Genomic DNA, 16584 nt, shown 5'->3' on the forward strand with positions numbered 1-16584 from the left:
GATTGCTGAAGGAACAGGCTATAAACAAACACACCCATTTGACGAGTTAATGAAAACAATTAGTTGTGCTATTGGTGGGAAGTAAATCTGAAACAATCACTTATTTATAACGTGTGCATCAGAACTAGCAGATGGTCTTTAATGTTTAGTGCACTCTCTGTTTTTTAAAAATAATTTTTGTTCACTGCATTTTTTGCAATCTCAAAACCACTGCAGCATTGTAGGAATCTATGTAGTCTACAGAGTTTGTTCAGTTATTTACTCAGTAATCAAGAAAGCAACATTTCACATAGCTTTGCAAAGTACCTTTACACTTTCAAACATTTTACAAAGCACAATTAATTCTGCAATATTATCCTTTAAACTTTACATTTTTAATTATGAATCCCAGGATACCATATGCATCTTTCCCCAACTTACTGTCACTTTCAAATTTATGTATGTATATAAGCAAGCTTCTAGTCATGCACCCCTTTTAAAATGATACCACTGAGTTTTTATTAGCTTTCATTATTTCAATTGCTCTTGCAATTACTTATCACCCATGTGTCTGTCCACTCCATCAGACTGCCCTTTTGTTTTTAGGTTTACTGTACAATAACCCACTTTACGAACTTTGTATCACTAATTTGGATATTTTATTCTGCATGCCCAGGTATGTATTGAAACTAGCAAAGGTCCAAAGGTTTTGTTTAAGTTATCTTATACAGGTAGCAAATGCAACATGAACAAATGGTCTTTTAGACAAGTCAGATTTCAGTAATATCGCTCTCGAATATACATCACAACAACGGCAACATTACCAAGGGAGATAGGATTCAAAAATCAGCACAAATATGACATGCCTCTGAAATAATTTTTTTAAACAAGGATTACTGCAGCAAATCAAATGTTAAAAGGGCATGCAATATCTACACCAGAACAATTTGATCCTTTCAAAGAAATCTGTGGATAGTGCCTCAAAGAACAATTTCCCCACCCCACCTCTAACAAGGTAAATGGGGTTTAAGTAACAACCATTAAAATTCCAAGGGAACGCCATGCCCTGGTTACCAATACTAATGCAAGATACTATCTGCGAACGTTACATCCACAAAGCTGCTTAAGCCTGACCAGATGGAGCCAAAAGATTACCAAGATAGCTAGACATGATCTATATATAGAATGCCAATCATGAACTGCTGCTTTTTATTATTTAGAAATAAATTATTAAGGATAACAATGTTACAATGAATGAACCAGTTTGCAAATATTAAAGCAAGTCATCAGGTGAGAATAGAAATTGCATTAAATACACAGCAGTGTTCAACTATCTATTTTGGGATTCATTTTTACTGTTTTGTTATACAATACTTCAAAAGCATGAGAGATTTTTGAATCACTAATCTAATTACCAAGTACATTTCAGAATTAAAAATACTAAACCTTGTTTAACAGAAAATGTGCATTGGGCAATTTTAATAAAATGATCACGGATGAGATTTCAGGGGCTGGTGGAGAGTTGGGTGGACAGCGGAAAAGGAAGATGGGGAGGGGAGTTATTAGGTGTGTGCTGGGGGAGAAAAGAGGAAATAAGAAACTAAAGGTAGTTATTATTAATCAATTATAGTTGCAGGCAAGCGGAATTTATTAATTTTAATGCTGACTTGCACCAATTTTTCTCAAACCATCAAAAGGTATGATTTCTCAGACAGCAATGCAATCTGTATCCAATCAAAACACACAACACATCTAGAAAGTTCTACAACAAAGTAAAATGTAAAAAAAAGGTAGCTATAGATAAAATTTACATTTGCAATATCTGAATTCACTGAATTGAGAGTTTCAAGTGGTAAACACACACTGTAAACAATACTGGTTAATCTAAGCTACTTATTAAAATAGAAATGTGACTTACAGTACTTTATATGAAGTGATTTTAATCATAGAATTCAAAAGCAAAATAAGTGGGCACTCAGCCAAGTCCATTCTAATTCTCCACATGGAACACATTTAAAAGGATTCCCCAAGTTTCTTCATCATTGCAAAATAATTTTTCTTTCAGGTTCTGATTCAAATTCAGTTTTGGAAAGAATTAAATTTATTATCACTGTCTTATAAGACATGAAATTTGTTGTTTTTGTGGCAGAGGTATGGTGCACAGACAAAATGACTATAAACTACAAAATAAATAAGAAGTGCCAAAGAAAAGGAATAATGAAATAATGTTCATTGGCCACTCAAAAATCTGTTCGTGGAGGAGTAAAAAGGGAAGAAGACCGGGCAGCCTTGAATGAGGGATATTTAATTACAATGGGTCCAGATAGAGTAAATTGGGAGGAACCATCTTCTTTGGCAATGGGGTCAAAAGCCAGAAAACAGTTAATGCAACTGGTGGAGAAATGAGGAAATATTCTATTCCCTACGTGAAATCTGATAGTGGTATGCAGCTCACTGCATTAGTGGGCAGCAGAAGCAGAAACCCTCATCACGTTTACTGAGATACCACACTGGGTATCATGGGAAGTTGTTCCTGTCTGTGGCCATCGAACTTTGCAGCTCCTCCCGTGGAGGGTCAGACACCCTGAGCCAATAGGCTGGTCCTGGACTTATTTCCATCTGGCATAGTTTGCATATTGTTGTTTGATTGTTTGTGGTTTTTGTATTTCTATATTTATGCTCTATTCTTGGTTGGTGCAGCTGTAACGAAACTCAATTTCCCTCGGGATCAATAAAGTATGTCTATGTCTATCACGTTTAAATGGTATTAGGACATTTACTTGAAATACCAAGTACCTTGTACTGGAAGTGGGATTAGGTAGAAAGGCTAATGCTCAGCTGACACAAACATGATGTGTTGAATTTAAAAACGCAAACACGAGGAAATCTGCAGATGCTGGAAATTCAAGCAAAACACATAAAAGTTGCTGGTGAACTCTTCTTCTGCCGGCTCCGTCTCCGAGCCTACTTCTTCGGCAAGGACTCTCCCACCCCCACCAATGACGCTTTCTCCCGTTTTCAACCCCCCTCCTGTTCATGGACACCCCGCTTTGGTTGTCTGCCTGCTCTGGATCTCTTTACTGCTAACTGCTGACAGGACATCAACCGTCTCCACTTCACCGCACCTTGTTCCCATTCCAACCTCACTCCTTCCGAACGCTCTGCTCTCCATTCCCTCCGCACTAATCCTAACCTTACTATAAAACCCGCCGATAAGGGGGGTGCTGTTGTAGTCTGGCGTACTGACCTCTACCTTGCCGAGGCACAGCGACAACTCGTGGATACCTCCTCTTATTTACTCCTCGATCGTGACCCCACTAAGGAGCAGCAGGCCGTTGTCTCCCACACCATCACTGACTTCATCCGCTCAGGGGATCTCCCATCCACTGCTACCAACTGCACCTGTATGGGTCCTAGCTATGCCTGCCTTTTTGTTGGGTTTGTGGAACAAGCTATGTTCCAAACCTATTCTGGTATCTGTGCCCCACTTTTCCTTCGCTACATCACCGACTGCATTGGCGCTGCTTCCAACACGCATGCTGAGCTCGTTGACTTCATTAACTTTGCCTCCAACTTTCACCCTGCCCTCAAGTTTACCTGGTCCATCTCTGACACCTCCCTCCCCTTTCTTGATCTTTCTGTCTCTATCCCTGGAGACAGTTTATCTACTGATGTCTACTATAAGCCTACAGACTCTCACAGCTATCTGGACTATTCCTCTTCTCACCCTGTCTCTTGCAAAAATGCCAACCCCTTCTCGCAATTTCTCCGTCTCCGCTGCATCTGCTCTCAGGATGAGGGTTTTCATTCCAGGATGAGGGAGATGTCCTTTTTTTTTTTTAAAAAGAGAGGGGCTTCCCTTCCTCCACCATCAACTCTGCTCTCAAACGCATCTCCCCCATTTCACGCACATCTGCTCTCACTCCATCCTCCCACCACCCCACTAGGAATAGGGTTCCCCTTGTCCTCATCCACCACTCCACCAGCCTCCGGGTCCAACATATAATTCTCCATAACTTCTGCCACCTCCAACGGGATCCCACCACTAAGTACACCTTTCTCTCCCCCCTCTCTCTGCTTTCTGCAGGGATTGCTCCCTACGCAACTCCCTTGTTCATTCGTTCCCCCCATCCCTCCCTACCAATCTCCCTCCTGGCACTTATCCTTGTAAGCGGAACAAGTGCTACACATGCCCTTACACTTCCTCCCTCACCACCATTCAGGGCCCCAGACAGTCCTTCCAGGTGAGGCGACACTTCACCTGTGAGTCAGCTGGGGTGATATACTGTGTCCGGTGGTCCCGAAGTGGCCTTCTATATATTGACGAGACCCGACGCAGACTGGGAGATCGTTTCGCTGAACACCTAGGCTCTGTCCGCCAGAGGAAGCAGGATCTCCCAGTGGCCACACATTTTAATTCCACGTTCCATTCCCATTCTGATATGTCTATCCACAGCCTCCTCTACTGTAAAGATGAAGCCACACTCAGGTTGGAGGAACAACACCTTATATTCCGTCTGGGTAGCCTCCAACCTGATGGCATGAACACTAACTTCTCAAACTTCCGCTAATGCCTCACCTCCCCCTTGTACCCAATCCGTTATTTATTTATATACACACATTCTTTCTCTCTCTCTCTCTCCTTTTTCTCCCTCTGTCTCTCTCACTATACCCCTTGCTCATCCTCTGGGCTCCCCCCCCCCCACTTTTCCTTCTCCCTAGGCCTCCTGTCCCATGATCCTCTCATATCCCTTTTACCAATCACCTGTTCAGCTCTTGGCTCCATCCCTCCCCCTCCTGTCTTCTCCTATCATTTCGGATCTCCCCTTCCCCCTCCCACTTTCAAATCTCTTACTAGCTTTTCTTTCAGTTGGTCCTGACGAAGGGTCTCGGCCTGAAACGTTGACTGTACCTCTTCCTAGAGATGCTGCCTGGCCTGCTGTGTTCACCAACAACTTTTATGTGTGTTGCTTGATGTGTTGAATCGCTTATTTCTGAGTTGTAAATTTTTAAAACTGCAGTAACTAGAACTGAATGGGAAGTACTTTCATTACAGCATTAGTACATTTTAACAGTATATTATTACATACTCACTTTTGCATTCAACGCCTCTGTTATATGATTCAATTTTCTTCACCCACCTAAAAGCTTCAAAGATTTATCCAAACGTACATTCAAGTCCCTGTTTCCAGTCACTTTATACTTATAACCTGTAAATACATCTCTTCTATTGAGTTCCCAATTTAACCTCAAATATCACTATGGATAATATATTTGCAAAGGATCAATTCGTTTTTATCCCATGAGTTCAGTTAAAATTTATCAAGGGTATAATTAGCAACCATTCAATTAGGCAGGCAGGGTGGTGGAACAGTACATTGCTTCACAGCTAAAGAATCCCCTTAACCCTTCAACCATCAGGATCCTGAACCAGAGTGGAGAACTTCACTCATGCCAACCAATACCGAACTGATTCCGCAACCTATGAACTCATTTTCAAGGACTCTACAACTTCATGTTCTCAATATTATTTATTATTAATTTTTTTTTTTGCATTTGCACAATCTGTTGTCTTTTGCACATTGGTTGTTTTTCTGTTTTTGTTGGTGTGTAATTTTTCAATGATTCTACTGTGTTTCTTTTTATTTACTGTGAATGCATACAAGAAAATGAACCTCAGGGTAGTATACAGTGACATATATGTACTTTGATAATACATTTACTTTGAACTTCGCATTCACGGATGTTTTGTGTGGAGTCTACATGCTCTCTCGCTGGCCACATGAATTTTTGTTAAGTGCTTTAATGTCTTCCCACATTCCAAAGATGACTGATAGGATAACTGATGATTTAAGTTATTCCTTAGCAGGGGCGCATCCATGGAAAATAGCACCTATGGCAAGCACTGAAATTGCGCCCCTGTCCAAACATCTGACACCCACCTTTTAAATAACTTTACCATAATATCAGCTCAAAAATACAAGTCAAGCTCATCAATCTTTTAATTAACAAGTTATAGCACTACATGAAAATTATAACTGCACCTTCCCTGCTTTCACTGATTCAAATTGGTCTATGATGTGATCAAAATCAGTTTTTTTCAGTTTCTTCTCTTTCTACACTCAGCAAAGCAAGATCACAGAGTCTGCCTTGACCCATGGAGGCTCTCAAATATGGAAGTATTAGTTTTAACTTGCTGAATGATCTCTCACAGCTGATGATGGAAAATGCGATGGTTAGCATTATCTGAATAGCAATGCGAAGACTGGGGAAAACGCTCTCATCTCCATACTGAACAATAAGTTCAAGAAGCTCTTCAGGTCTTGAATATTTTCCTGTTGACCCACCTTGATAGCAACATTCTGCAATCCAAAATTTTTTCATATAGCTGCTGTCCATCAACAGAGCTGCACAATTTGCCCAAATTTTCGCACTTCTTCTTTAGGTCGTTACTGTCGGCACCGTAACACAGTACCTCGGCATCGAGAAGGACCCCAAACCTGGCGTCAGTGTTGTGCAAATGAGCAAACCTCTCGTCCATTTCTCTGTGATGATGGTCGAGTGTTCCCTTCATGACTCTTTCCATTTCCTCCTTAGCTGTTAACCCATTCGTTTCTTTCGTCTCTGATGTCTTTCAACTTCAATACTCCATTCTTGACAGAGACCGACTCCTTCTTCAAGTGACTCACTGTCCTGACGAAGGGTCTCGGCCCGAAATGTCGACTGTACCTCTTCCTAGAGATGTTGCCTGGCCTGCTGCGTTCACCAGCAACTTTGATGTGTGTTGCTTGAATTTCCAGCATCTGCAGAATTCCTCGTGTTTGCACTGACCAACACTTCTCTTTCATCATAAAAATGATCTCAGAGAGCTTTCAAATCCAGGGCGACTTCATGGAAGTTCATGCTAGGATCCTGCAGCCTCTTTTGAATATGGTCAATGCGAATGAGTACTATGTTCCAAAATCCTAGCAAAATCAGAAAATCGTAAATCAACATGCGGTTTTACAGCTGCCTTGCGTCACTTCTTGTTTCACTGGTCTCGTTTTCATTGTCTATCGTGTCCTGGAGAACTTGAAGTATCTCCTCAAGGAACTTGTTGACAGGCTTCACAGCCTCTGTCCTTGCACTCCATCTGGTTTTGGACTCCGACTTAACCACAGGCACAGTGTTCTTGAGTTTTTCCCAGCACTGTGTTGAACAAGAGAAAAACACGTAGAGAGCTTCAATGGTTCCAAAAAAAATGTGACCATCATTGTATCCTGCTTGGCTGCATGTACACCCACCAAGTTGAGTGAGTGATTGTTGCAATTCACAAACACTGCTAGGTTGTTTTTCTCACTTATTCTTTGATGAACACCACTTGTGTGTCCAGCCATCACAGCAGCGTTGTCATAGCACTGTGACTGACAATCTTGTAGCTCCATTCCGACCTTCTCTAGCTGTTTCAAGATGTCTTCAACCAAGCTCTCAGCATCCTTTTGGCTTATCTGGATAAAACCAAGGAAGGACTCTCTAAAACGGACTGTTTTCCTCTCAAAATCAACTTCCACATACCTCACTACTCCTGACATCTGCTCACAGTGTGCCTGATCAGGAGTCGAGTCGAACATGAGACCATAGTACTTGGCTTTACGAATGCTTCTCAGTAAGCTCTGGCGAACAGTGGATGCCATCATGTGGATGAATTCGTTCTGGACACCCGGTGAAAGATAAGACGTGGATCCACATGAGTGAAGTGCTTCCACATGACTTTCCACATGAGTGAAGTGTTCTTTTATGACAGGGTCAAAGATGGTCAGTAGTTTCAGTAAGCCAAGGAAATTTCCCACATTGAAGTCATCGTCTAGCTGAAGTGACTCCCTGTGTCCTCGCAAAGCCAGGTTCTGAATCGCAAGGAATTTTAGGCAGTGAAAGATTCTCATCAAGATATCACGCCACTTCTGCTTTTCCTTCTCAATCGGTGGCTGAAATACCGCATCAATAACTCCTCTGTTTCCAGCTAAATTTCTTTCCATTTCTTTCCACAGTGTGAAGCATTCCCGATGATTCTTGGCATTTTCATGAACACTCATCCTTTCAAGTGCTTTCTGCTGGTTGAATCCACTTTCCTGCTCCAATGAGGATTGATGGTCTGACCGGGAATAGAAAAGGCAACAGATACAAGATGCAGACTTTTTAGAAGGGGAATAGACCAGCCATGAGCAGGTTACTTCCTCACCACGTCCGTTTCCCAATTTCCTCTTGAATCAAGTTTTGTTCATTGAGTGGTTTATGTTGGTAGGAAAGGCCCCCTCACTGTTCTGGAAATACTTCGAACCCAGCTTTATTATTTCTGTTCTCAACGCGTCAGGCAGAATTGCTTTTTCAGTATTCTTGTCGAACTTCAGAAGTCCAATATCATGCTGTTCATAGCTCTTTGACACCATCCAGTTCACCAGGTTCAGTGTCGTCAGGTTCAATCTCGTCAATAAACTCAACATCACCACCACCACCATCGTCTTCCCCTCCTGTCATGTCCATGTTCTCTGTGGTAGCCTCACTCTTAATCTCGTCATACTCGGACTTATCTGACTTGACTTCCTCCTCGGCTTGTGACGCATTTGTACTTGATCCACCTTCGAATTCTAACAAACTTGTAGCAGGTGCAGGCGACTCCATGGAACGTGTCGAACTACTACTTGTTCCAGGCTTTTCAAAGAAGGGCATGAAGAACTTGCTCGACTTCTTGGCTTCCTCCACCTCTCATCTCTTCCATCCTTCAGCTCCACTTTTCTTCTTCTTCGTGAAGAAACGTTTCATGGTCTTCTTACACAATGTTCTGAAATAAGGCCATCCTAGTGTTTCTCACCCATGATAATCAAAGACAGATCATACATTTGAAGAAAATTCTTTTTTCACTATCCGAGGATGGCTTGTCTGACTTTAATAGAAACTGCTCAGTGGCACCCAGGGCACGTGCCATACCTGCCATACCTTAGATATGCCACTGTTCCTTAGTGTGGATGAATGGTAAGAGAATCAAAGAGTGTCGAAGAGCGCAGAATTAGTTGCTGCAATAAGACCACAAATCCATGAGACATAGAGCAGGATTGGGCCACTCAGCCCCTTGAGTTGCTCCACCATTTCATCATGGCCGATCCCAGATCCCATTCAACCCAATATACCTGCCCTCTCACCATATCCTTTGATGCCCCAACCAATCAGGCATCTATTAACCTCCACTTTAAATATACCCACGGACTTGGCCTCCACCAGAGTCTGTGCCAGAGCATTCCACAGATTCATCACTCTCTGGTTAAAAAAAACATTCTCCTTACTTCTGTTCTAAAAAGTCACAGTTCTGAGGCTATGCCCTCTAGTTCTGGATACCCCCACCACAGGAAACATCCTCTCCACATCTACATTATCTACTCTTTTCAACATTTGGCAGGTTTCAATGAGATCCCCATGCATTCTTCTAAATTCCAGTGAGTACAGGCCCAAAGCTGCCAAACACTCCTCATATATTAACCCCTTCATTCCTGAAATCATCCTTGTGAACCTCCTCTGCATTTTCTCCAATGACACAACATCTTTTCTGAGATAATGGGCCCCAAACTGTTCATAATACATCAAGTGCAGCCTCACTGGTGAGCATTATTTCATTGCTTTTATTTTCTATTTCCCTTAAAATGAATGCCAACATCACATATGCCTTCTTTACCACAGACTCAACCTGTGAATTAACTTTCTGGAAGTCTTGCATGAAGACTCCCAAGTTCTCTTGCACCTCTGAAGTTAAAATTTTCTCCCATTTAGATAATAGTCCACACTATTGTTCCTTTTACCAAAATGCATCATTATACGTTTCTCAACACTGAATTCCATCTGCCACATTTTTGCCCATTCCTTCAATTTGTCGAAGTCCTACTGCAATCGCATTGCTTCCTCAGCACTACCTACCCCTCCACCCATCTTCATATCATCTGCAAAACTTTGCCACAAAGCCATAAATTCCACTAACTAAATCACTGACAAACAATGTGAAAAGTAGCGGTCGCAATACTGACCCCTGAGGAATATAACTAGTCACTGGCAGCCAACTAGTAAAAGCCCCCTTTATTCCCACTTGCTGCCTCCTGCCTGTCAGCCATTCCTCTATCCATATCAGTATATTTCCTGTAACCCCATAGGATTTTATCTTGTTAAGCAGCCTTATCTGAGGAACCTTTTCAAATGCTTTCTGAAAATCTAAGTAAATGATATCCATGGCCTCTCCTCTGTCCACCCTGCTTGTTACTTCCTCGAAGAATTCTAACAGATTTGTCTGGCAGGATTTCCATTCACAGACACCATGCTGATTTTAATTTATTTTATTATTAGTCTCCGAGTACCCCGACCTCGTCCTTAATAATGGACTCCAGCACTTTTCCAACTACTGAGGTTAGGTTAACTGGGCTATAATTTCCTCTCTTTAGTCTTTCTCCCTTCTTAGAGTGGAGTGACATTTGCAATTTTCCAGTCCTCCAGGACTATGCCAGAATCAAGTGATTCTTGAAAGATCATGACCAATGCATCCGTTCTCTCTTCAGCAACCCCTTTCAGGACTCTGGGATGTAGACTATCTGGTCCAGTTGACTTAGCCATCTTAAGACCTTTCAGTTTGCACTTTTTCCTTTGTAATAGCAATGGCACTCACCCCTGCTCCCCGATACTCCATGGACCTCTGGCATACAGCTAGTGTCTTCCACAGTAAAGACTGAAACAAAGTACCCATTAAGTTCATCTGCCATTTCTTTGTCCCCCAATACTGCCTCACCAGCATCATTTTCCAGTGGTCCAATATCAACTCTCACCTCCCTTTCACTCTTTATATGACTGAAAAAACTTTTAGTACCAGCTTATATTATCGGCTAGTTTGCCCTCATATTTCATCTTTACCCTTCTTATAGCTTTTTTTAAAGTTGCTTTTTGCTGGACTTAAAAGCTTTCCAATCATCCAACTTGCCACTCACTTTTGCAACCTTATATGCCCTTTCCTCGGCTTTTATGCAGTCCCTAACTTCTCTTGTCAGCCACGGTTCCCTACCCTTGCTATCTGAGAACTACCTCTTCCATGGGACATATCTATCCTGCACCATGTGAATGATTCCCAGAAACTTCAGTCACCTCTGTTCTGCCGTCATCCCCGCTAGTATCACCCTCCAACCCACCTGGGCAAGCTCCTCTTTCGTGCCTCTGTAATTCCCTTTATTCCACTGTGAGACTAAAATACGTGACTTTTGTTTCTCCCTCTCAAATCGAGTATGAATTCAATCGTAATATGATCAGTGCCTCCTTGGGGTTCCTTTACATTAAGCTAATAAAAAAATACATGGAAAGTAAGAAGAGAAAGAAAAGGACAGATGGGATTGCTCTGCTGGGAGCCAGGACAGACCCAGTGGCGTCCTTCTGTGTCATAAATAATTATTTTGACTGAAGAACAATTACCGCTGTATATTAACTACCTACTGTTTAACTGCTGGTGATTAATTTATGTCAACAATTTTAAACAGGAATTTTCAACATTCACTGACTTCAATGAGTGCAGCTCCAACAAACCTCAAAGTAGACTCACTTAAATGAAACATTAATTCCCTGTCACCAGCATACACAGTGGCTGCTGTGTATATCATCAATAAAAATACCTGCAGTGGCTGCAGTTCCTCACCTTGGTTATGCAACTTCCCAAACTCTTGACCTCTACTATTACTAGGATCATCTTGGGGACACCACCAACTGCAAGTTCCCCAAGTTGCATACCATCTTGACCTGGAAATATACTGTTATTCTTTCTCGATTACTGGATCTAAATGTGGAATTTCCTATTCAACACCAGAGGAATGCAAGGGTTCATAGCAGCAGCCACCTTCAACTGGACAATTAGGGATGGACAAAATATGCTAGCCAATATATCCCAAAAGCTGAATAAATAATTGAAAAAAAAACACACGCATGCATCTCCTTCTACCTTAGACTACGAACTTATCAATCACCCCTGCTGTGGACCACTTCTGGAGGTCCAAGACGCCGACTTCTACAAAGAAGGGATCTGTATGCTCCACAACTGCTGGACTAAGTGCGTAAATATAGGAGGGGACTATGCTGAAAAATAAGTGTGCTAGGTTTTTTTAAAAATTGACTCCTACCTTAGGCCACAAATTTATCAATCACCCCTCATAAAATGGCTTCCCACCGAAATACAGTTTTATGTGAAAGTAGGCTGCTTGAGTTAACTAAAAATATGAACCATGCCGTGCAAAACAAACTTCATTAATTGCTAAAATTTTCATACCAGTATTCATCTGTGGAGATAAATGTTACTATTTAATTAACAAACTTTCCTTACAAATGAGCAACATTAACACATCCTATTTAATTTTAATAGGAATGAACTTGCTGATTATTCCCAATATCCTGCAACCAAAATCTGAAATTCAACTACCTCAATGTCTAATCACAATACAAATCTAAATTTACTTTACTCACCATGCTCTTCCTGATGTATTCTATGGCTTTCTGTGTGTTCATTCCTGACCAGTCATTAAGCATGTAGCAGATACAAGAGGCACAGTAGACAAACCTCATGTCATTTTCACTTCCTTCTGGCACGGCGTAAAAGCTGCAGAACAGACAAAGAGGGAAAAGATGCGATTGCAACTATTTGGAAGTAACTAATACATCTGGAAGTGACCAAAACGTTCTTTTGACTTTAGCATGAAATATATCATAAAGTTTGAAAGTCTGAAAATAGAGTTTGTCCATTTTTCAAATGTATCTGATGAAAGATCTTAAATTCAACGTGATCAGAACAAGTTTCCATTTACAATACAAATATTTTGTCCAATCTGGTTAAATAGCAAAATAGATGTTACATCAAAAGAATGAAAATTTCACACCAATCCACTTTAACATGAATTGTGTATTTGTGAGTATATTAAAATTTTAAGAGGCAAAATGATTGTCATGATAGCTGGAATGCAAGGCGCTAATCAAACTATGATGTTGCAGATTCTACAATTTTAGACCTGTACCACTATATTTTTGGCCCAGCCGTCAGTGCCAGCTGCCACTCCACTTGCTAGTAGCCAACTGACTGTGCTCCCAGCTCCATTCTGGCAATGAGACAACATAGAAACAGCAGAGGCATGCAGGGAATGTGGCAAGAAAAAAAAATGGCATGAGAATCAGGAACCCATCAGGCAAAGGGGAAAAGTAATGGACTTGGTAGATTGTCCACTGAAGCCGTTACAGATTATTTTCGAGTTATGAAATCATGTGAATGTAGCAAATATTAATTCACGTGAGAATCAATCTTCAATTCTTAATGTTCAAGATGTTCTTGCCTGTATCAGCCAAATATGTAAGACAATTGGGTTATGCATCAAACCAAATGCCAGAGGAACTCAGAGGTAAAGCAGCATCTATGAAGAGGAATAATGAGTCAATGCTTAAGGCTGAAACCACTTATCAGGGTAAGTTATTATCACCATTATGACTGAGTTCAAGGAAGCTTGCAGACCAGAATGATTTAGCACACCATACATGATCAGAGGTATACTGATCAATGAGTAGTTGGGATAGTTTATCTGCTACTTTGACATAACTTTATAACATCAGAATAATCCCAAACAGAAGTTCTGTGGAGTCAGGTCATCTTACCATTGAGGGCTAGTCAGCAGGCTGGTAGCTCTGCTCCCAGGGGTGACTGAGCAGAATTATCAAGCTCACATTTGAAAGAAAGCAACACAGTCCTTTCTCCATACCAGTGCTAATTTCTTCAAAGTAAGTTTATTATCAAAGTACATATATGTCACCATATACAACCTTGAGATTCATTTTCTTGCGAGCATACTCAAATCCAATAACCATAATAGAATTAATGAAAGGCCACACCAATGTACAACCAGCGTGCAAAAAATAACAAACTGTGCAAATACAAAAAGACGTAACAACACATAAACAAACAATAAATATCGAGAAAATGAGATGAAGAGTCCCTGAAAGTGAGTCCATAAGTTGTTGGAACATTTCAATGATAGGGCAAGTGAAACTGAGTGAAGTTATCCTCCTTGGTTCAAGAGCCTGATGGTTGAGGGCAATAACTGCTCCTGAACCTGGTGATATGAGTCCTGAGGCTTCTTCCTGATGGCAGCGATAACAGAGCATGAGCTAGGCGGTGAGGGTTCCTGGTGATGGATGCTGCTTTCCTGCAAAAACAATCTGTGATGGGGAGGGCTTCCTATCCTCCATATCAGTGCTAACTCATTAATCCTATCTCAACAAAAATAGCTGATAACTGAAGAAGGAAGCAACTAATTTTCATCAGGAGTCACAAAACTACCTAATCAATGTTTTTTTAAATGTACAAAAGAGTTTTGTAAAAATTTCTATTTAGGTATATCAATTTGCTTCCATGCAAGGTGGTTTTCTTTTGTAGGATCTTATGTGGTGAAGAAAAATAGCAAAACTATTTCCTCCAATTAGCATTCAATAATCACTACTGGCAGACTTGTCTGGAAAGCCATGAAGTCTAGTTAATGCTTAATGGGTACAAGTATGGTTATAACTATGCAGGCTTACAGAAAATCATATTTTTGAAAGACTGCTCCACAAGTCTAAGGCAAAATTTAAGAGAAAAGGCTGGAACTTCTGGTGTTTAGGTATTGAAGGAAGATGACAATGTACGTTACCGTGCAGAAGTCTTAGATATATATCTATCTCTAGGGTGCCTAAGACTTGTGCATAGTACTATAGTACTATATTTGTCAATGTGGAGCAGAGAGCGAGTTTGTAAATCTGGCGGGAGCAAAGGATGTTGGGAATGGCAAGGGTGGAGCATCACGAAAAAGGTGTGGGACAGGTGGTAAAGGACTGACAGGAGCAGGGTTGGCAGGGGTACAGACACACACAACCCTGAGAAACCAGGCAAGGTCATTTGATTCCAAACAATTGAATTATTGATCATTACAGAATGGTCCTCTGGTGCTTCCCGCTCCCTCTCTCCCCACTCTCAGTCCACAATAGAGACCCATATCAGAATCAGTTTTATCATCACTTACATACATCATGAAATTTGTTCTTTTATTGCAGTAGCAATGAAGTGCAATATATGAAATTACTATGGTACAGTGCAAAATTCTTCAGCACCCTAGCTATGTATATGTGCCTTCCAGTTTTGCACAGTAGTGTAACTAAACAAAATCCCAAATGCTAATTAGAACATTAGCACTTCATTGTTATAAAAAGAGATGGATTTTTCTCACAGGAATCAAGAGAGCACAGCTCAGGCTCCTTTGATCAGGTCAAAAATAAACCAGATTATAGCGATCCAATTTAATATATCACTACTACATAAATGTAGTGCTGTGAGGTATTAACATGATTTATGCTAGAGTAGTAATGATTTTACCATACCTGCCGTCTTCAAGTTGTAGGGCTCCAAGTCCTGCTAAACATGCTTCCTTATTTACCCGTTTCAGATCATCTCCAAGAATCACCAGGCTAGCTAGGCCAGTATAAGTCATTGCTATATGACCACTGTCATACAAATGATGCGTACCATGACTCTAAAATATGTCAATAATCATGCATTAGGGAAAATAGTGTAAATATAAGCATTTCACTTAGCTCAGATTAAGAATAGATTAAATAAATCAATGAGCAACACACACAAAATGCTGGAGGAACTCAGCAGGGCAAGCAACATCTACGGAGAGGAATAAATAGACAATGCTTTGGGCTGAGACCCTTCATCAGGACACACATATTAATGATTTTATTTTGTCTGTGATATGGGGATCAGGAAGAAATCAGATTGGGAGAATAACAGAATCCTGCACATTAAAAATCAATGTTTGAAATTAATTTCTGTATGTCCAAAATCATTGCTCTTTAAAATAAAAATTTTAAAAGAATTATTGAAGATGGTTCATGCTGCTTTATCCAGCTTCAGTTGAGATATAGGAAATTCAATAGTCATTTAGATTAGAAGTCAATCTTTTCATAAACAGTCTACGATAATATGAACATTTTAAGTCTTAAACAAAAAGGATCTAATGCTTTAAGTCTTAATTTTAACATTCTCAGAATATGAAAAGTGGCATTAAATTCTTCCAGCCATCCAGTGATATCGAAGAAAATATTTCCTAATTTCACAAATATTAAATGGTTTACTAAAACATATAGCTGTGTATATGGTTAAGACTACAAACACATCAAAAAATGAGAACCAAATCCCAAAGTATACTGATTTAACTCAAAATTGGTAATAGTTCCAATAAAGGAAGATACTCAAGGCTTCAACTTCGACCTTCAGTTTCGTCACAATTGAATAAAACATTGGATTCTATTTGAGATGCTCTTCAGTTTCCACTAACCTTTGATTGACTATATGGGATTCCCAGATGTGATGAACCCCTGAAACCACAGCGCTGCAGATTAGATTCTGAAAAAAAAAAATCAGAATGGTAATGTCAAATTAATGCAGTCTGAACATTTTAAATAGTATTTTTTCAGAACTTACTACTAAAGGACAGTAGTTAAAACTTCAATGAAATACAGCTGGCCCTCCTTATCTGCGAAGGA

At 40.5% G+C, this 16584-nt stretch overlaps 1 protein-coding gene across 2 annotated transcripts in view; it reads right to left on the bottom strand.

Moving 5' to 3' along the window:
- pggt1b (protein geranylgeranyltransferase type I, beta subunit) overlaps window positions 1–16584 on the bottom strand; it is a 73061-nt gene that overhangs the window by 18973 nt on the left and 37504 nt on the right. For both annotated transcript variants that reach the window (XM_072281410.1, XM_072281409.1), the window contains exons 3-5: window positions 16377–16444; window positions 15415–15566; window positions 12487–12619 (exon numbers count right to left, since the gene is read on the bottom strand). In XM_072281410.1, coding sequence (XP_072137511.1) covers window positions 12487–12619; window positions 15415–15566; window positions 16377–16444 — 353 coding nt within the window. The remainder of the gene's footprint in view (window positions 1–12486; window positions 12620–15414; window positions 15567–16376; window positions 16445–16584) is intronic.

The sequence above is a fragment of the Mobula birostris genome, chromosome 17 (assembly GCF_030028105.1).
Source record: "Mobula birostris isolate sMobBir1 chromosome 17, sMobBir1.hap1, whole genome shotgun sequence".
Taxonomy (NCBI): domain Eukaryota; kingdom Metazoa; phylum Chordata; class Chondrichthyes; order Myliobatiformes; family Myliobatidae; genus Mobula; species Mobula birostris.